The following is a 22,372-nucleotide window of genomic DNA, read 5'->3' as shown; positions in this document are numbered from 1 at the left end:
TTCCTCTCCCTGAAATGTTTCTCCCCAGGATATCCACCAGAATACCTGCAATTACTCTCTCCAGCCCTTCAGGTCTTTCTGCAATTGTCACCTCCTCAATGAGGGCTTCCCTAACCACCTTTTTTAAAACTTCACCCCCTAATCCTCTCTAGTACCCCTTCCTACTTTACTTTGTCCAAAAATATTTTTCCATTTAATGTAACATGTCTTGCTCATTTATTTTCTTATCTCTCTCTCATCTCACCACCACATGAAAATAGGGCCTTTTGTCCCCTTTATTTTCTTGTGACATCCCCAGCATCTAGAACTGTGATTGAAACACAGTAGTTGCTCAGAAAATAAACATCAAATTAAAAAAAAAATTAAGAGAAAGGTCTGAATACAAGCAGCCTACATTTTAAATTTTGAAATAGTACATTTATTTTATGCATTTTGGGGGGGTTGTGTGTTTTTTAATTATTTCTATTGAGGAAATGTTGATTTACAACAATGCACATTATTTCAGGGGTACAGGGTCACACAAGTACAGAAGAGAAGGGAGTAAGTAAAAAATGATCAGGTCAGATAGGGTGGTTGGTTTCTTTGTTTTCTCACATCAGAAGGGTAATGTGCGGGTATCCAAACAAGGCTTAAGGGAGGCCGATCAAACACAAAGGCGTGAACCCCCAAAATCATGCTTATAAACTGGGAAAGGATCCAGAGTGTGTGTTTTAAGGGCACAGGTTCCCACCACCAAAGCTCCAATGATCCCCCATCACAGCCGAGACCACATTCTTAAACTTCACATTCTACTATCATAAAATAGACTACACACGTTTAAGATAATTATATATATTTAAAGAAATATAAAGTTTTTTTTTTAACCAAGCAGGCAAGGAGAAACTAACAAAAATGATCAGGAATATTTGATAAAGAAGCAAATGAAAAAGAAACAGCCCCCTACTTTTTTTACACACACACACACACACACACACACACACACACACACAATATCAGTCCTAGGTAGGCTGGGGATCTAAATGTGAAAGCAAAATAATAAAACTTCTAGAAGTTAATACAAAATTGCCTCCCTGGTGGCTCAAGGGGTTAACACGCAGCACTATGAAGTAATCCGCAGCTACTGCGGCATGAGTTCAATATTCAGCCAGGGAGATATCCACATGGCACAACAGACCTCTCCTGTCTCACCTGCTGCTCCCCTCAGCAGTGTCTTTCCATTAATCTGCCTGATCTGCTCCCAATTCCATCTCTGTGAATCCTCTCACCCCCCACACCTCTGGCCTGTTCCCCAGTTCTTGTATGCATAAATAAATAAAAACCTTTAAAAAAAAAAAAAGAAGTTAATATAAAATAATATCCTCATCACTATACAGATTTTCTTTTTTGACATTACAGAAAACACTAACCATAAAGGAAGAGCTTATTAAACTAGATTACAGGGTTTCCCCCGTGGTGCAGCGGTTAAGTGTTGGGCTGCAAAGCTGCCGCAGCCTCTGCAGCACCGTTTCAATCCCCGGCCACCAGGTGAGGGTCCCACATGGTACGCAGACCTCACCTGCCGCCTGCTGCTCCCCTCAGCAGTGTACTTCATCAGTCTGCCTGCTCTGCTCTCCCCTCTGGCTCTGGTGAACTTTCTCACCCTCCCGCGCTTCTGACTGTACCCAGTGCTTGTATGTATAAATAAATAAATAAATAAATAAAGTTTTTATTAATGAAAAACAAAATTGCATTTGTTGGTTACCTGGAAGATTTCCATTAGAGTCCACATCTTCTATGCCACATCCCCATTTAACTAGAAGTTGCAAACAGCCAAGCCGCCCATGAAAAGCTGCATAATGTACAGGTTTCCATTCTCTCTTATCAGTCACACTGGGATCCTAGATGTAACATTTATAAGTATTTGTAGGGAAAAAACTAAGTCTAGCAACGTGCTTCTGCAAATGAGAGTTGGAGGCTGGTTCTTAACATTACAAAGAAAATATATTAAATAGAAAAATTTCCTGCAACAACTCATTTGAACATGAGCAAATAAGATATAATGAAATTTTATAAAATAGCCTTTTTAAAAAGAACATAACTTATTACATAAAATAGTTTTTTAAAAGTAACCAGTAACTTTATTGTTCATAGGAAAAAGAATAAAATGGAAGTGATGGCATGAACTCAAAGGATCAAATCATAATTTTTAGATCATAAACACTTAATGATAAAATATTTAATAGGCTTTCACTTTCTCTCTACCTATAGAAATACCAAGTCTTACCATAAAGTCTTCAACATAGGTACTTCTGTTGCTATCAGAGCTGTTTTTTATAGTCACTGGGTAATATTAAAAATAAACATTGCAATGAATAAATTTCTGGACATATAAATCATTTTATAAATGAGTATATGAAGTAAAGAGATACAAAAGAAACACAGGCAAACACAAAAATTCACAAAGATTTACAACCACTAGTTAAGATGTGATCTGGAAACTTAGATATTTTTCCCAGTTAAATTCTGAACTAGTAGGAAGGACCCAAAGCTTCTGAAATAGTTTGTACTACTAAATATTAAATGGTTTCTGAAGATTTATCTAAATTATTGCTTCCAAACTTAATGACAGAAAAACTAAAGAGAGAGATTAAATTACTTCCCCCAAATCACCTATAGGATTGAAGACAAATAAATGCAATTCATTGGTGATTATAAATTCTCACATATTAACAGGAATCTCTCACCACTCCACTTCGGAGCATCACTTGCAGAGTGAAAGAATGTCCGTGTGTTGCAGCAAGGTGTAAAGGGGTACATCCACGATCATCCTGAGCTGAAAGATTTGCTCCATTAATTATAAGAGCCTAAAACAGAGGTAAGAATCAGTTTACATATAGATGTTAAATTATAAGTGCAAGCAATTTTTTTCTCTTCAATTTTTATTCTTGTATAATTTCAGACTTACAGGAGAGTTGCAAAAACAGTACAAAGAATTCCCTTCTATCCTTCATTCAGATTTCCTAAGTGTTAATATTTGAACCCACCACTTGCTTTATCCTTCCCTCGCCTTGTTTCTCTGTCTCTCATTCCCTCCCTCTTGTTATCCTTTTCTCCCCTCTGCCTTGGAGTAAATAACAGATGCCATTTTATACCTCAGTAGTTTTCTATTTCATTTATACAGTCACTCTCCCCCTATAGTGAGCTCAAGGTCAATGGCATTTCCTTAAGCTTTATCCTCCTTAGCTGGTTTTTTTTTTTTTTTGAGCCTCAATTTTATGATCTATAAAATGGGGGATTAAAATACATAATTTTGGAGAAATCAAATGCTGTCCAAAAATTAACAACAGTGTAAGAAAATATTAATATTTACATTCATTTATACTTCCCTTAGTTTTATACTGTAACTGATACTTTGCCTAACCTCTACCTTCACTTTTACAGCCCCAGTGGAGCCTGGCTTTCCTATCCCTCTGAATTCTTCTCTGAATTCTTTACTTACATCTCTGCTTCCTCTCACACTTACTAATAATAATTTTCAACATTTAGTTCTCAATACTTTATACTCTTCTGCACACTTCAACACTCCTGAAATGCTTATCTCCAATCCCCTTACAAATGCCAGGGCCTAGGTACCTGAATGACCAACAGACACTTTAAACTCAAGATATTTTTTTCCTGAATTTCCCCTGCCTTTCAGATTTTCCTATTTATAGTGTCATACGTATTTGTCATTCAGACTAAACCTTGAAATTCTCAAAACTGCAATGTACATTGCCTGCTTTGCAAGATGTCTTGAATCATCTTCTTGGTTTCCCACTGCCACCACCTAATTTCACACTTTATGGCTAGTTATTACAGCAAAAGTCTCTAACTTCAACTACCACGTCTTAACTTCAACTCTCATCTTGGATATATCTTGCTAGGATTATTCCCTGAAATACCGCTTTCATTATCTCATTCCTCAGTTAATATCCATGTTCTGTGTACGCATGTGTATACATATACATACATACAAACATAAACATATATAAATATATATCTATAAATCATATAAAAATTCTTTTTATACAAATGAATATAAAATCTTTACCCTACTTCTAACACATTTTGAAAGTCTGGCTTATTCAAATTTAGTTCATAACAGTCTGTACGACAAACCATCTACACTCTATCAAACTAATACAATGATACATCCCTGAACACAATTCATTTTTCCATTTCAGACTCCACACATAATTAGACCATAGAAGTTAATAGGGCAAAGTCTAGGCTCAAATTCTGCCTTTCACTTACTTAAACCATGGTACTTAACTCTGAATCTGTTGCCTAATATATAAAAAAGAGGAATTGATTACTTTATTGTTTAAATGAAGTGGTACAAGGAAGATTATGATTGACATATAAAAACATGTTCAATAAATGATAATCACTATTTGTATTTGATCCTAACATATTTCTTACCTATTAGGCTACGTCACCATATGCCTCTTTGAAATCAACCCATTCTCTTAGACTTGGCTGAAAATCTTATTTCTTCCATTTGTGATTCCTCCATCTCATCTTAAATTCTACAGTTCTTCTTACCTATACTTTCCATTAAAGCCTTAATAAGAAACTGCTTTGTATTCTTTTGTAACTCACTGAGTAGAGCTCCTGTCACTCCAAAGAGATCTTAAACTTTTCAGAGGCAGGAGCTGCTTTTACATTCCTCCAAATTTCAGTCTAGTCTCCAAATTCCAGTCTATTTCTGTACCATTGATTTAACCTAGTTGCTTTACAATAAAGTAGATCCTGCAACATATTAATGTGTTACTCTTGTCATGAAAAGTATTTAAAAAGGAATCTTTGGCATGGCAAACAATGAAGGAAATAATCTGTGCATTACTGTGATATCCCAAAATAACCCAGATAGCCAGCTACTTCAGAAATAAAAGGACCTCTTCTCTTACACCACTTGTTAAAGTGGATCATTAGCACCAAGTTATCTAAGTCATGGAATCTACTAAGGTCTTGTTTAGAAGACAGAACTAACTCTATGGGGGCCTCCCCAGTGGCGCAGCGGTTGAGCGCTGGGTTGCGAAGCTGCCTGCGGCCTCTGCCGCGCTGGTTCGATCCCCGGCTGCTCCCCGGCCACCAGAAGAGGGTCCCACATGGCGCGCAGACCTCTCCTGCCGCCCGCTGCTCCCCTCAGCAGTGTACTTCGGTCTTTCTGCCTGCTCTGCTCCCCGCTCTGGCTCTGGTGAATTCTCTCACCCTCCCGCGCTTCTGACTGTATCCAGTGCATGTATAAAACAAACAAATAAATAAATAAAACATGCCTCTATTAAAAAAAAAAAAAAATTAAAAAAAAAAAAAGAACTAACTCTATGGGATCAAATTATTAGAATAAAAATCATAGCCCAATTTTTTAAAAGTAACCAGTTGTTATTACCTGCATACAAGCATCCTGACCCCTGATTGCAGCTATATGAGCTGCTGTCCAACCTCTCGTGGTTACTTGTGTGATATCAGCTCCATGCCAGAGGAGCCAATGAAGACACTAAATTAAGAAAATAACCATGTTAACAAGTGATAAAACACATGTTTTTTTCACATTTTTATAACTTTTTAATTTAGCTTATCATCATGAAATGCCATGATGCCATCAGTTGTTACTGCGAGTGAAATGCTCATGCAAATCTTAGTTTGGCCAATACTGTGCAACCCGAATAAAACACCTGTGAGCCAACACCACTCAAGGAACAGTTGACAACCTTCTACAACAGATCTTTAAATGGGCCCAGAAGCTTTCATATCAAGTATTGTTACTTGACACTCTTTCAGAGTATTGATACTCTTTTAAAAAGTAGTAGCTTTAAAAGAAAAATGAGAGTATGGGAATAAAATCTATCTTAAGATTTAAAAAAATTAACCTAAGTTTCAGTATAACACAGTACTAAGAGGTCTCTAGCACATATGGTGTTGTTACTGTCTTTATATGTTCACGTTTATAGATTCTACTTTCAAGAAGTTTCTCCCTTTTTAAGAGAATCAGTTGTATCATTGGAATACCCTGATATTATCAGTCATAGTCATATCATTTTTGAAAAGGATTAAAATTTAGGTGTCATGGAAATTAATGACTTATATACAACATGGAGGAAGGGGAAGGTTCAACCTTACAATCAGAGTAAGTCATTAATTTATTCAACAAATATTTATAGAAGGATTATGATTTCAACTGCTGGAGAATAAAACCACTATAAACATTCATGTATAGGCTCTTTATTTCTCCTGGGTAAATGCGTAGAAGTAAGATTCTTGAGACATAGGGAAGTATGTGTTTAACTTTATAAAAAACTGCCAAACTATTTTCTAAAATGGCTATACTATATTACAGTCCTACCAGCAATATTTGAGAGTTCCAACTGCTTCATGTCCTTGCCAATACTTGGCATTGTCATCTTTTTGGTTTCCTGTTGCCATTCTAGTAGTTCGTAGTAGCATCTCATTGTATTTTAATTTGTATTTCCCTAATGGTTAATGATGTTGAACATCTTTTCAGGTATTCAGTGACCATCCACATGCTCTCTTTGAGAAAATTTCTCCTGAAATCACTTTTCAATTGAGATTTTTGTCTTCTTACCATTCAGTTATGAGAGTCTCTTATACATTCTGGTTAAAGTTCTTATTTGGACAGATGATTTGCAAAGATTTTTTTCATATGTTTTCTTCTGAAAGTTTACATAAGGTTAAATTTCAATTTTTTTAATGATCTGTTTTGAGTACATTTTTGCATATGGTTCTATGTATGGGTTGAGGTTCATTTTCTTACATATATATGTCCAATTATGCCAGAACCATTTAATAAAAATACTATCTGTACTCTATTGGGTTGCATTTGTATCTCTGTCAAAAATCAATGGACCAATCAGCAGGACTTCAGAAATGGCTAAATGAGGGGCTTGGGAAATCCTCCCCAAGAAGCAATGATAAAACTTGACAAGGTTACCAAAAAATAACCATTTAAAGACTCTGGAAGTTGACCAAAGGGATATTAAAAAAAAAAAAAACACCAACTATGCATTCAAGAAAATCTACTGAATCTTGATGAGAATGAGAAGAGTGTATGGTCTGTAAGCTTGGTACCACAATGATCCCTACCCGCAAACGGATGGTGCTGAATGTCTACCTGAGTGGACAGTTCCATTATCCAACTAGAGGAATTGCCTTTATTTAGAGTGAATATGGAATATTTCTTCTCAGACACATTGTCAAAAATGCGCCACTTGCCAAAAATCTTGAAAAGGACCACTGAAGCTAGCCTAAAGACATAATACTGGCTGGGATAAACTAAAGATCACCACAAAAATCCAAAAATTGAAACAAAGTGGGTCATGCTAAGATTCCATTTATCCTTTGTTATGTTAAAAAATTTTGTGCATAACATATTAAAAAACTAGCAACAACAAATGTTGGCGAGGGTGTGGAGAAAAAGGAACTCTCCTGCACTGTTGGTGGGAGTGCAAACTGGTCCAACCACTATGGAGAGCTGTGTGGAGATTTCTGGACCTACTAAACATAGAGCTTCCATATGATCCAGCAATTCCACTCCTAGGTATTTACCCAAAGGACACAGAAACATCAATTCCAAAGAGCACCTGCACCCCTATGTTTATAGCAGCACTGTTTACAATAGCTAAGCTTTGGAAACAACCCAAATGCCAAAAAATAGATGACTGGATCAAGAAGATGTGGTACATATATACCATGGAATATTACTCAGCATTCAAAAAAGATAAACACATGCAATTTGCAGCAACATGGATGGCGCTGGAAGGGATCATGCTCAGCAAAATAAGCCAAAAAGAAAAAGAAAAATACCGGATGGTCTCACTCATAGCAGGAATCTAGAAAACTTAGATAAGGGACCAGGAAAATGAATATAAGAAAGTGAAAATCAAAATCAACAAAAAACTATGAACCAGAGACACTTTTTGGGGGGTGGGGGGCGGGAGGGGAAGGATTGGGGTCAGAATGGGGCGTTTGCAATTGTATGGGGAATATAAAAATAAAATTTATTATTAAAAAAAAATAAAAAAATAAAGATGTTACTGAGATGTAAAAAAAAAAAAAAAATTTGTGCATATATAAGGTTGCTCATACTCAAGAAGATGAACAACATTTGCTGGACATCACTGGCTAACCATGAGACATTGCAAACATATTAAGGAAAAAAAAATCTCAGGCTGACTTGTAAACTACTTGGAATCTGAAAATAATCCCCATGTCATACACAGAATCATCAACAACAGTTAGACCCCTTACCAATTTAAGGTATTTAAGTGCAACCTTTGCTCAACCATTGGCTGGCCACTAATCTATGATGATCTTGGGGTGGCCCCTAGGAAGATAGGCTTAAAAACAAGGATTAAAAAAAATTAAGCAGTGGTCACACATTGTGAGGGAAATAGATTCCATAAAATTAGTCCAGTGTAAATCAGCAAACAAACAAACACGTAGTAACAACTACTGCTAGGAGGGGTTGAAATAGAAGGATCAAAATCTAGAGTTGGTTGAATATAAAATGTGCCAATTTGAAAATATTAGTCAAACTAAAAAACTATAATACACACAAAGAAAACAAAGATGTGTAACCCATGTAAAATATATCTGAAAATAAAAGTTTACTTTAGGGACTCAATAGCTGATTTCATCAGGAAAAAAATGAAGTCTAAGAAATTATGGTTTCACCAGTTATTAATTTAGTAATTACTTCATATTACCAACATATAAGTACAGTAAGTTTTAAGAAATTTCAGAAAGTATAACATAATATAAAGACATTAATGCAGTATTCACATAGAGAAATGGGAGATGACCTTGAAATGAGAAGGGGGAAAGGCATTAAAACACTTTGGTTTAGATTTATTTTTGTTAAAATTCAACGAATATTTCTAAAAATAAATAAAAATTTAATTCACCAAATTTAGCAATACAACAAATACTTACTGAGAACCTATGATATTCCTCCAGTACACCAGCAACTATGCTAGAAATCGCAGGAACACAGATAAAGAAGAACAAAATGGTATCTTCAAAGAGCTCAAAATAACAAAGATTTAACAATTCAAGGTATGTGTGTGTGTGTGTGTGTCTCTGTATGGGTAGCACTAAGGAGAGAGTAGCTAGCTGGGGAGACTGAGAGAAGTAACACAGCAAATACTGCCTGACTTTGATTTCAACCAGGTAACCAGTGGAAAGAAGCAAGACCCAGGACATCCAACAGCAAAGTCTCTGATAATATGAAATTGCAGACAAGTTTGGGAAATGACAACAGTCACCAGTTCTGCCCATAAAACGAGTATTAAGGGAAATAAGGTTGGAGATAGAAGTATACCATATTAAATAATCTGAACTTTATCCTATGGGAGAGAGTAAATGCAGAGACGTTAAGGGTTTTAAGTAATATCAAACGTAATTTTGGGAGTGATAAATTTGTATATAGAATCTGGACTAGAGGTGGGTAAGACAGAAAAGAAAGAAATCAATGAGGTCTAATGCAGTTATTATGAGGACAGAGGAAAAGATGGAACAGATCAGTTCTCACTGCATGAATATGCCTCAGGAAGAACACCTTTATTTAGACAAATGTTGATAATGTGTTTTGCTGCTATGAAAGATGAAAACTCAATAATGATTCAAAAGCCATTAGTGTGCAAAGCTAAGAAAGGAAGGGAAAAATTCAAAGGTTTAGTGTTAGAATATTAAAGTTTACAATATCAGTCAGACACGCATGAACTGCTGAACAAGCACCAGATATATAAGTCAAAATTCATGGAAGAAAGTAAACAATTGAATTATTATGCACAAGTGATAAAGTTGAGGACGTGTGAAAGACTACCTAGAGAGAAAGACAAAGGAAAGAAAGGTCATGGAAAAAGCATAAAAAGTACCTATATTAACAGAAAAGACAGAGTAGGTTAAACAAAGAATACTAGGATTAATCACAGAGGTTGAAAGAATACCAGGAAGTGATGAATCCTTAAGAAGTCTTATACTATTTGAATATAGAGTAAAATCTGTATTTTCCCCATTCAAATCACTGTCCCCCCAAAATAAAAACAAAAACTGAGAAAAGCAGAAAGAAAACTCCACTGTTGATGAAACTAGGAGACACCTGAAACCACACCACAAAAACAAATGAAAAAGCTTCCAGCATGTAGATCAAACAGAAATGTAGAAGAGGGGCCTCCCTGGTGGTGCAAGGGGTTAAGACGCAAGCTATGAGGCTATTCGCAGCCACTGCAGCACGAGTTCGATCCCCGGCCAGCCAGGGAGCTACCCACATGGCGCAATAGACCTCTCCTGTCTCACCCACTGCTCCCCTCAGCAGTGTGTTTCAGTCAGTCTGCCTGTTCTGCTCCCCACTCTGTCTCTGGTGAATCCTCTCACCCCTCACATGTCTGGCCTGTACCCCAGTTCTTGCATGCATAAATAAATAAATCTTTAAAAAAAAAAAAGAAACGTAGGAGAAAAACGGCAGAGAATATACCCACCCAGGGTGGCAAGTGCAGAAAGACCTGTCAAGGCAGATTTCTTCCAAGCGAAGAGGAAGCCACTAAAAGGCCAGAGTACAACTCCTTGTTTATAACAAGTCAAGCGGAACACACAAGCCAGTGGAGGGAGATTCTCTACACCAGAGTTGGTGCCAAGAAACAGTAGAGTGCAAAGAAAACAAGAAATCACACAAAGAAGACTTATTCATAGAAAGCAGCCACTGAATGTGTGGCAGGGAAAAAAGAGACCACACTGTAAACAGATCTACTGCAACCTACCAACCCACAGGCAAAATGTAGTAGCTAAAATAAGCCCTCCCGCACACAACTTTGAATCATGAGAAAAATTCCAGTTTGCTTAGTAGACAGCCAAGGATAAGAAGTCATGCATAAAAATATTCACTAAGCACTGCTTGGACTAGCTAAAAATTGAAAACAACAAAAAAGTCAACAAATAGATGAATTCTGGCATTACTATAAGAAAAGATTATTACAACACGGCTGCAAAAAATGAACTAGGATACACATATGGAACCACATATATGAAAACCACGATGTCATTCAAAACAATGATAGGACCATTTAATAATGACATAAAACATAGGTGAGAAAATCAAATACTATACTCAGGGCAACAGTTATCCCAGAAGCGGGAAGGAGAGGACAGGCCCCTGGGAGGGTGCTCAGGGACTTCAAATATCTGCACAGTCCATCTTTTCCAAAAATCTGAAGCAATATCGCAAAAATGTTAGGATTTGATAAGAGGCTAGGGATTCATTATGTTATCCTCTTTAAGTTATCCTCTATGCTTTCCCTTGGAAACTAGTTACCACTTTGCAAGGAAGCATAAACTAGTCCACATGGAGAGGATTCACAACGGGCGCACATGGAGAGGAATTAAGGTGCCTGACTGCAGTTAGCATCAAGCACAAGACATCCTGGTGAACAAGCCTTCAGATGATTCCAGTCCAGCTTTTGAACCTTCTAGCTTCATGAAGCCCCAGATAGCACGGTCCAGACACAAACTGCCCCTGAAATCGATTGGCTTCTGAGTATAAACAAATGGTTATTTTACACCATGACATTTTGGAACCATTTGTTATAAAGTTATAGTGACCAGAACAACTAAATATTAGACTGAATTAAAAAAAATTTATAGTGCCTAGCATAAGGTTTCAGTCCTGTTTGCTAAATTTACAAAAGTGCTAATAACTGTAAACTTGCCTCAATCTAATAATTAATATAGCTCCTTACCTCCAAACTTCCAGAATGTGCGGCCCAATGTAAAGGAGTAAATTTATGGAGAATATCCACTTCATTAATGTTGGCTCCACGTTCTACTATTTCTGAAAGCTGCTTTACATCGCCAGCTCGTACTGCATCATGCATGCTCCCGAAATGCACCTTCCTTCTGGCACCTATTGAAATATCAAATTGCTTAAAATATATTATAAAGCTAAAAAAAAAAAAAAAAAAAAAAAAAAAAAAAACACTTAAGAAATGATGCAACGGAAAGTAAAAAATCACTTTGGCTTTTGAAATAATTTACTACAAAGATGTTTATGATTAACATCTTTACCAGATTCCCACGCCAGTTTTAACATATAAAGAACATGGAAGCTATCACTCAAGTACGTACAGGAGGAAAGTTCAACAAATGGAAAATCAACAAATTTTCTTGGGCTCAGAGAATTGAAGTCTCAGGGCAGACTGTTACCCTGAAATCTGGAAAGATAAGCAAATAGAAATCTAGTAAAGTTCAGTTTACCTGGAGCAGATAACACTGGAATCATAAACTGATAGAAGTACTTACGTGGCAAGTTTGATACATTGCCAGAATTTGGGTATTAAACTGGCCTAAGAATGAGAAACTCCTCCAGGTCACAGGAGAGTCATAGATTTTACCTTCAGAAACCTGCCAGGTTATCAATGTGAAAAGCCAAGAAAAACCTCCTATCTTTGGCAGGGGGAGGGGGAAAGTAACCATTCTGAAATAGGCCTACTGCATCCTCAAAGGCCTGCTCTCCAGTGGAAAAAACTTACCTCAGAGAGGCAGATATATTTTATCAATATTTTCTTACCTTTCTCATTTGTCCTACAAACTTGGCAAGTCACAATTTTTACTTCATACACTTCACAGTGTTTTATATTTTAAAGCCTAATGTCCCAAACATCAAAAGTAATTATCAGGGGCCTTCCTGGTGGCGCAGGTGGTTGAGCTCAGTACTGTGAGGCTGTCTGCAGCCTCTGCAGTGCCGGTTCGATCCCCACCAGCCGCTGAGATGCCCGCATGGTGCAGCAGACCTCTCCTGTCTCGCCCGCTGCTCCCCTCAGCAGTGTATTTCAGTTAATCTGCCTGTTCTGTTCCCCGCACTGTCTCTGGTGAATTCTCTCACTCCCGCATAGCTGACCTGTGTGTGCCCCAGTTCTTGTATAAATAAATAAATCTTGGGGAAAAAAAAAGTGATTATCAGGCTTACTGTCCTGTGTAATATTTTAAATGTGAGCCAGAGAAAATAATGGCTTTTAAGAATAAGGAGACATTTGTTGGAAGAGGAAGAAATTCAGTCAAAGTGTCTCCTAAACAAAACAAACACACACAAAAACGGTACAATTCCTCATATACAGTTGTTTTGAAAACAACTCACCAAAGATTTTGGCAGATAATCTATAAACCTTCCTCTGTTTATCTATGTGTATGCCCTCTTCCACAATTAGAACATTAATATCTTTTTTTTTAAGATTTATTTAGTTAGTTAGTTAGTTATACAAGCACCGGGTACAGTCAGAAGCGCGGGAGGGTGAGAGAATTCACCAGAGCCAGAGCGGGGAGCAGAGCAGGCAGAAGGACCGAAGCACACTGCTGAGGGGAGCAGCGGGCGGCAGGAGAGGTCTGCGCGCCATGCGGGACCCTCCTCCGGTGGCCAGGGAGCAGCTGGGGATCGAACCAGTGCTGCAGAGGCCGGGGGCAGCTTCTCAACCCAGCGCTCAACCTCTGCGCCACCGGGGAGGCCCAGAACATTAATATCTTGAGAGTTGGCATCATATCTTTCACCAATCCTTAGAAAATACTAAACATTTTACACAAAACCCCTTCTAAGCATCTAACATGTGCCAGACATAGATGGAAAACAGACAGATTTAATTTTCTTTCCACCAACACTTTAAAATCTATTTGGATAAATATGATGAAACCAAAAACATTTCAGTTATGACTTGAGAGGGAAAATCAAGGAGTAAGAGGAGGAGGATGAAACATTTGAGTAAAACCCTGAAGAACAATTAAAACATGGTCTCTGTCCTCAAGGAACTCACAGAAAGTTACAAACACGAATTATAAAATAATGAGGTGAGAGCAATGACAAATATTTCACAAGAACTATTCACAAGCACCGAAGACTTCTAACTCAAGTAGGAATAATAGGGAGTAAGAAGATTCCTGTGGAAGGCAACAATGAAGATGTCTTCAAGGATTAGCAGGAGTTTAAAATAAGGGCAGGCAAAAGCATCTTTGATCACATGAACAGCAGGATGTGTGGAGAAACCTAAAGCATAAAGACCAAGGAAAAGAGACTGGAGTTGGACAGCCTGTGGTTTAACTTGCTGAACCTGAGCAGAAAATGCAGTCACTAAAGGGCTCTAAACAGAAGAGTACCAAGGATCAGAGTGGAATGCTGAGTTAGCCCTCAAGAGAGAGAGGGGCAGTAGAAACAGAAAAGGAGACAGATTCTATAAACATTAGGGAAATCGGATGAGCTGAACTTGGATGGATATAACCGGTGACACAGAGGAAAAGTAATGCATTAACTCGGAAAGGTCTGGCTATGGGCACAGCACTGCATTTTGGTAAAAGTGATCTCGTAGTCCTTAAGGAAATCTTCCAGGAGGGAGCTGAACACGCGTCTGCAGCTCAGAGGGCAGATGTGGAGTTCAGCTGTCAGCCTTAGCCACGTCTCACTCTGAGGTCGCTTTCCCTAACCCCATCTCACCGCACACTGGAGCCAACGGCACTTCACCCTTATAACATACATCACACTAGGCATTACTTGCCCAGTTCTATCTTCCCTGCTAGCAGGCAAAGACTATGCCTGTCTTCGTCACTGACATCTCCTCAGGCACAGCAATAGACACTCAGGGGACGTTAAATGAATAACATAAATCTGGGGTCATCAGTGGGTTTGAGCTCATACACATGCCGAGCACATCTGAGCACCAGCACAGGCAGCATCCGGGGGAAAGGCAATATTTAAGGAGAAAATGGGGAAAAAATACGCCAGTCAAGGAAAAGGAGAGTTAATGAGGTGGAAGGAAGAAAACTAGGTACGTCTAAGCTGCAAGGTGTCCAACGCTGCAGAGACACCAAGATTTAAAAGGATTCCGAAGATGTACCACGACTTGATGTCAGCAAGGGTAGGAAGCCTCAGGAGCCGCGCGGCTAGTTGCGGAGAGAGGGGGTTATCAGTGACCGGGGGGGGGGGGGGGGGGGGGGGGTGTGCAGAGCGAGCGATCGGGGTGCACAGCGAGTGATCAGGCGTGCAGAGCGACCGATCGGGGTGCAGAGCGATCAATCCAGATGCAGAGCGAGTGATCCTGGGTGCAGAGCGACGATCGGGGTACAAAGCGAGCGATGGGGGTGCAGAGAGGCCGCCAAGGGAGACGCGCGGGGAGGGAGAAGGCGGGTCCGAGCTAAGGCGGGGGCCAGCTGGGCCCAGGCTCCGGGGGGTCGCGGTCCGGCGGGGGGGGGGGTGCGCGCCGGCGCCCCGGAGCCCCGAGAGCTGTGGCGTCCAGGCCCTGGCGCGGCCCCGCGCGCCGCCCCTCGGGGTCAGGGCCGTCGCCGTCCCAAGCCCCGGGCCCTCCGCTCTCCCAGGGACGCCTGAGGAGGTCGCGCTCTCCCCGACTGTCCCCCCGACCCCCTCAGGCGCCCCGAGCGCGGCCGCCGCCGTCCCGGCCCTCACGCCGGGCCCTGGGGCTCCCGCCGCCGCCGCGTCCCGCGCCCGCTGCCCCAGGGCTGGGCCGAGGCCGCCCTGCCGCCGGCTTCCCCGAGCCCCCTCTCAAGGCCCCCCCAGGATCCCCCCAAGCCCTCGCGCCCCCCCGAGCCGCCGCGGGCGCCGGCGCCCACTCACTCCGCACGGCTCCGGGCGGCGTCCGCCCGCCCCGCGGCTCCTCTCACGGCTCCCGGCGCCCGGCCGCGGCGGGGGCGCGGTCGCGGGGTGTCGGCTGCAGGGCCCCTCCGAGGCGCTGTCCCGCGTCCCGAGTCCCGCCCGCGGGGAAAAGCGGCGGCGGCGCGGTCGCCGTGGAAACGCGCGCTTCCGGCGTGCTGCCGTCACTTCCTGTTCCGCACGGCCGCGTCACTTCCGGCTCCCTCACCTTTTCCAGGCTCGTCCTGCGGAGCGCGGCGGTGAGCTGCGGCCGGTGTGCCGGGGGGTCGCGCTTCCCCGCCGGGCCCCCGTGACTGCCCCCGGCGCCCCGGCTCCCTCGCGCCCCCCGCGGCCCGGCGGCGCGGCCGGAGCCTCGGGCCTGCGGTCTGCGCGGGCGGCCGCGGCCCGGCGGGCCCTGCGTCCTTGGCGGCCGGCGGGGAGGTCCCGGGCCGGGGTCGCCGGAGGAGGCCGCGCTCGGGGCTGCACGGGCGCGGACCAGGCGTGCGGGGAGCCGGCCGCCGAGCGCGCCCCCGGAGGCGGGCTAGCGCCGGGCTCGGGTAACCGCTTGGTTCTTAATGCTCACAAACATGTTGGAAGGTAGGTGTTCACGCACAGCCCCGGAACCCCAGGGTCCAGGTGTTAGGAAGGGGCTAAGGCCAGACGGCAGGTAAGTCGTGGAGCTCGCAGGAAGACACAGGCCACGGGCAGGAGCTGCTCCCTTTCTCTGGACCGCACATGCACGGCTGCCTGCGCTGCAGTGGCTGCTCTCAGCAAGCTAGCCGGAATTTTTCTGCAACCCAGTTACTTCCATGGATTCCTACAGTCACGGTGTGCTGCAAATTTATGGGTCAGGTTTGGTGCTTGCAACTGAGAACACATGTGCATTCTCTGCCCTCAGTGAATGTCGGCAACCTTGATTCCCCCACTCAACCTTTCTTTCATCCTAATTGCTTGGCACAGGTGTCCCTCCAGGAATAATGAACCGCAGTGCTAGAATTCTGAGTCTCTGTGCCCTTGGGTACCTTATTGCTCTGAGGACGAAGCTGCCTACCCCAATTTCTATGAATGCATTTGGTAAACTCGCCTGACTCTACCTTTACCTTTTGAGGTAGAGTAAATCGCCTGCCTTTAACTTCCAAAGCCTCTTGTAATGTTAATAATGTTAAAAATGCCATGTGTTGAATTTGTATAATGAGTCTGGCACTCTACAAGTGCTTTAGATTAGTTTTCTTATTTAAACTTTAATATAACCAGGGTAGGGTATTATTTTTTCTCTTTACAGATAAATAAGACATAAAAATGAACATCCTGATAATAGGTTAGTGAGAAGCGATTAGTGAGAACCTCAATTAGGTTTTCAACTTAGATCTTTGATTTTGCATGCCCACATTCCTCAAAATCTCCAGCTTTCCACAGACTTCGTTAAACGACTTATCACACTTCATCATAAGTACCTATTTAACAGCTTATCCTCACCCCTACCCTCCAGGACACTGAACCTGTGGGAACTAGAAACCCTATCATTATTCTTGGCTTTGCTAACATCTAAAATGCTTAGTTCTGTGGGTGGGGGCTTTACTGTGTAGGTAGATTGGTAGTTTGAATATCTAATGGATGAATAGGCTGAAAGTTTATCAGAGGTGGAAGGGATTTGGGGATTAATCATCTCAAACACCTCATTTTTAGAAATGGAGCAGCTGAAACCTCTTGTCTTACCAAGCAGATACTGAGTTATCAAGAGCCAGTTTTTCTATGCTAAATGATTTGCAAATTATGTCAAACCTAATCTGTTGTTTATATTTTCACAGATGAAGAAACGGCTCAGATTTGGCCAAGATCCCATAATTAGGAGGTGGGAATTTGGAACCCACCATGACTGACTCCAAATTAATAGAGTGCTTATAATCAGTTACATAATTATGGTAAAGGCTTTATTTTTCGCTATTTGTATGGAATGGATAAACTTAGAGAGTAAGTCAGCGTATAATAAGCCCTTAAAGAATATACACATGGCAAGAAAGATCAGAAAAGGAAACAAACTGTGAAGAAGTAGAAAAAGTGCAATTTCTCCAAAATAAAAGCAGAAATTAGTGAGCTAGGAAATAAAATTAATTCTATTAATAGTTGGTGTTTGAGAAGAAACAACAAAGACACTTTGCAAATCAGAAGTAGAAAAAATAACATTGGAAACAAGGAAGGACATATTATAGATATGAGGGACTTTGAAAATCCTCTGAATTATTTTTTCAAACAAACTCTTGAAAACTTGCATAGTTTTCTTGGAAAATACGTATTTTAAAAAGTTAGAAAACTTTAATAAATTAATAATCATTAAAGGATACCCTGTTTATACTTCACAAAATTCAGCAGGAATAAAACAGAAAGATCTAGGGCTTCCCAACTGTAAAAGTAGCATAATCCCTACAGAATGGAAATAAGGATAGTGAAAATAAAACTTATAGACTGGTCTCATTTATGAGTATATATGCAAAGGTCAAATAAACTATAAAGCCAAAATTCATTAAGAGAATAGTGTTGTAGTTAAGTTGGGTCAGTATATGACAACATAGTAATGAAATTGGTACATTACTAAAAGGGAAAAAATTATGATCTTAATTGCTACTTTAAAAGCACTTAAAAATTAACATGTTACTGATAAAATTGGTGGTAAGCAAGTAGTGAAAGGAAGCTTTCTTAACTAGATAAAAGATACCCACCGACCAAGAATAACATAATTAGTGTCATCCAGGTATTGTTCCTAAAATGAGCATTGTTCTGATAATTTTGTATCGGTGTAATTATAAGCAAGACAAGAAAGATGTGAGATTGAAGTGAGATTAAGACAGACAATGTTATCATTTGCCTAGAAAATCTAAGAGAACTAATCTAAGGGAAATATTTTAAAATACTAGAATAAAGAGTTAAGATAATAGCTGTCAGAGCAATGTACAAAATTTAGATATTATAAACTTAATAATTTAAAGGATACTTATTAGCTGCAACAGTGAGCTGTTGTAGTGATAACACTTTCAAAAAATGGACAAAACTGTAAGAAAAGGCCATAAAACTTCATTTATGGATGAAGATCCAAATAAGTGGAAAGACACATTGTGTCCTTATGTGTGTAGGATCAGTTTTTTAGAGAAATGATTCTCCTCAGGCTATAAATTCGTTGCATTTCAAGTAAAAATTCTCAATTTTTAGTGGAGATTTATCAAGGTGATTTTAAAGTTTATCTAAAAAAAAAATGCAAGATTAACCAACGCATTAAAACAAGGAGGATTTATCACAGTACTGTGGGGACTGTAAAGCTCTTAAGTTTTTAAAACAGGTTGGTATTAGACATACCAGTGGAACAAACTGGAATCCAGAAGTAACTCCATGAATACGTTTATCGTACAGGAGGTCTTTCAAATAGAAGAAAATAGAGTAAAATTGTTTTACAAATCTTAGAAAGGCCTTCCTCAGCAAGACAGACCCCAGAGGCTGCTGTGCAAAAGCTTTATAAACATTTAAAAGGCAACAAGATATGTTACCATAAAGTGAGACCAGAGATAGACTTAATGTTTTATTATTTTAAATTTTTCAGTTAGAAAGTAATTGAAGGGCCTCCCCGGTGGCGCAGCGGTAGAGCGCTGGGTTGCGAAGCTGCCCGCGGCCTCTGCGACGCGGTTCGATCCCTGGCTGCTCCCCAGCCACCAGAGGAGGGTCCCACATGGCGCGCAGACCTCTCCTGCCGCCCGCTGCTCCCCTCAGCAGTGTCTTTGGTCTGTCTACCTGCTCTGCTCCCTGCTCTGACTCGGGTGAATTCTCTCACCCTCCTGTGCTCTGAATGTACCCAGTGCATGTATAAACAAAAACAAATAAATAAATAAATAAAAACATGCCTCTGAAAAAAAAAAAAAGTTAAAAAAAAAAGTAATTGAATAGGAAAATGAACAAAAATGTTTTAAATAGTAAGAGCAAAATAAGGATACTTACAGTTGAGAGAGTGCTATTTGCACTTCACATTGATAAAATCAACTGAAAGTTTATAGGTAATACGTGTTGGAAGAGGTTAGGTAAACAAAGCACTCTGAAGACCATGCTGGTGAGAGACGAAATTGATATGATCCTTGAAGGACAATATGGTAGTTTTGAAATCTTAATGTACGTTACCTTGGACCAAGCAACTATCCAGTTGCAAAATCATCAGTAATTTGCTCAGTTGTATGTAATGGGATAGTTACTGCAACATTTTGTAAATAATTAGAAACTTGAATAGTCATCAGTGAAAGAAAGGTGTGACGTGAACTGTTACACAGTGGAAATGCCAGCATACATGTGTCAATGTGAAGAATGTAAGGTATAGTGAAGGAAAAAAGGCAACGTGATAGGTGTGATCTCAATTTCTCAATTACTTTCTGCAAGAATTTTTTTCAAAATTTGGGACGGATCACCAAAGTGTTAATTCAGTGGTTACATGAAATAGGAGATAAAAGACTATTTTCTATACTTTCGATTTTTAAACTTTTTAAAATTCTACCCTAAATAAAAATATAGCAGCACAGGAAAACACACAGTGACAAAGCAAGATAATTTTAAGAGAGTATGAGCCAGGAAAGATTCAGAGGCTAAGAAAAGCACACTGGTTTTGGCAAGGAGTCATGGATAATATTCAGGAGAGCAATTTTAATGAAATTGTCAACGTGTAAAAACTAGGTTGCACAGGATTGCAAGGTAAGTGAGAGATTATGAAGGAAGTTTCTCAAATGAGAAGTTTCAGAACATAGACTGAAGTGGGCATCTCAGCATTTCAGAGTATCTGCACCCCTATAGATAGAAGGCCTAAGGTTCCAATTAATTAAACTAGTCCTCTTCTACATTCCTACCAAAGAGGAGTGATAAACCAGCATTTTGCACCTAGTTCTACAGGAGGGAGCAGGGCCAACACCAGGCCAAAAACTGGATTAAGTGGATTTCAGTAACCATTACTATTTTTTGCCTATGAACTTCTTACTAGGTGTTCTTGCCTCCCCCTCCCGCTACCCCTGCTTCAGGGTACTCTTCCGAATCCTCACTATGGCATCGCCAAAGGTGTTTTTGACTCAAAACTTGCTCTTTCCTATCTGCCCTTTGTTTTCAGGGAGTTGACTCTATGAGATTAGAAAACTTCCTGTTCCTACAATGGTTAGCCTTTGTTAACAGCATCCTTATTTTCCATTTCTACTAGAATATAGTCAGCTAAATCTTTCCACTTGTAGACATGATTCGAGGTCTGCTTATATTTTCCTGAAATTATAAGCCTCTCAGCATTTTAAGCATTAACTAGTCCATAAAGAAAACCAACCAGTTATTCTCAGGGCTGCTCATTCCTAATGTGGAACTGTCTAGAAAATTTCCCCAGGACAACCACATCTTGCAGCAATCCATTAAGAGAAAAAGATATTCCTGACCACCTCTCTCTGTCTTCTGCTTTCCACAGGAAAGCTAATTAACCCCATAATACAGCCTTCTGGAACTCTTACTTGTATGTTAGATGAGTAAGCCCCATCTGGATGTTAACCAGAGTCCACATTTTGTTTTGTCGTTATTTCCTCTGAAATGATTGGTCCCCTCAGCTTAAGTGAAATTATTAATGGAGAAAGCAGCAGTCAAGGAAAACGTAGTGGGCCCAATTTGTGTTGTGCAAAGTTTGAGTGGAGAAACACTCCTTTATTCCTAGGGCTGAAAGTTCTGAGGACTTTTGCAGTTTCGGTATTCAGTGTTTGTTATAGAATCTTGCTGAGTATTCTTTACTAATATGGAAGTTTTCTTCTTAGTTTGCTCTATTTTAATGAAGTGATCGGGTGCTGGGGGAGAAAAAAAAAAAACAGGAGAAGACTAGAATCTGGAATTCTGGCATAGGTTAAGCTATTACATGAGAATTTTAATTTTTTATATATATAATTAGGTTATTTTCCTCAAAACTTACTTTTAGCTGAGTAACAGATTGCTTTAATATTGATATTTTCCAGAACATGAAAGTTGGAAGTTTTAAGTAAGTGAATTGATGTTGAAATCAGGACATAGTAAAGTATGAGCAGCGAAGTTTCTGAACTTAGGAAATCTACAGTGTTCATTTCATTTTCACAAATTTCAACTGAAGTCAGGGTTCCATCTTTTCTGAAACAACTTTGGCTTTCTTTGCTGCACTACCCTATGTACATAACTAGTTCTCATTCCCAGTGTTCTATGGGTGACTGTTAACCTGTTCATCTTTTGGGGGCTGAACTTCAATGTCATTGTTGAACAGATCAATCTGGCTGTTCACTAGAACCTGCTGTGGGGCTCCTTAACCATTAGAGGTGTCCATGAGTAACAAATGCTGAATGAGACTAGAGATAGTCCATTCTTAACATTTGCTGTGATTCCAACCAAAGGAAAATGAGGGCCGTGGCCTAGATCACTACCTATCCCTTTCCTGTCTTCCCCCTCCCCTTCCCCCCATTCATTCCAACTGTTTGCCTCAGGCGGGAGACAGACCAAAATGCTCTTCCTCCATTCCCAAGTGAATTGTGTTACGGATAATCTTTCCAGCTCTTAAGACTGCAACCTGTCTCTGGTGAGCTTTTCACTTTCGTGGTAGTGTCTTTCCTATTTGTCCTGTTCTAACTACAATTTAATCTCTACATTTAAGCGTAACGAATAGCTCTTACTGTTGTTCTCTCACCTATACAACCTGTTACAACTGACACC

The 22,372-nt window shown here is 40.3% G+C and overlaps 1 protein-coding gene and 1 non-coding gene across 2 annotated transcripts in view; both read right to left on the bottom strand.

The window, feature by feature from the left end:
* Nucleotides 1-15,683, bottom strand: part of ANKRD42 (ankyrin repeat domain 42) — a gene marked incomplete at its 5' end in the record, with an annotated part of 43,650 nt that extends 27,967 nt beyond the window's left edge. The window contains 5 exons of the mRNA XM_054699446.1: nt 1,742-1,877; nt 2,724-2,843; nt 5,411-5,518; nt 11,772-11,935; nt 15,641-15,683. Of these exons, the coding sequence (XP_054555421.1) occupies nt 1,742-1,877; nt 2,724-2,843; nt 5,411-5,518; nt 11,772-11,935; nt 15,641-15,683 (571 nt within the window). The remainder of the gene's footprint in view (nt 1-1,741; nt 1,878-2,723; nt 2,844-5,410; nt 5,519-11,771; nt 11,936-15,640) is intronic.
* LOC119256465 (small nucleolar RNA U13) lies at nt 594-696 on the bottom strand. Its single transcript, XR_005127795.1, has one exon. It is a non-coding gene; the product is annotated as a small nucleolar RNA U13 (small nucleolar RNA).
* Nucleotides 15,684-22,372: the final 6,689 nt, after the last annotated feature.

Source organism: Talpa occidentalis, unplaced genomic scaffold (genome assembly GCF_014898055.3).
Source record: "Talpa occidentalis isolate TD23 unplaced genomic scaffold, MPIMG_talOcc4v2.1 talOcc4.3, whole genome shotgun sequence".
Taxonomy (NCBI): Eukaryota; Metazoa; Chordata; class Mammalia; order Eulipotyphla; family Talpidae; genus Talpa; species Talpa occidentalis.
This window is presented reverse-complemented; position numbering and strand designations above follow the sequence as displayed.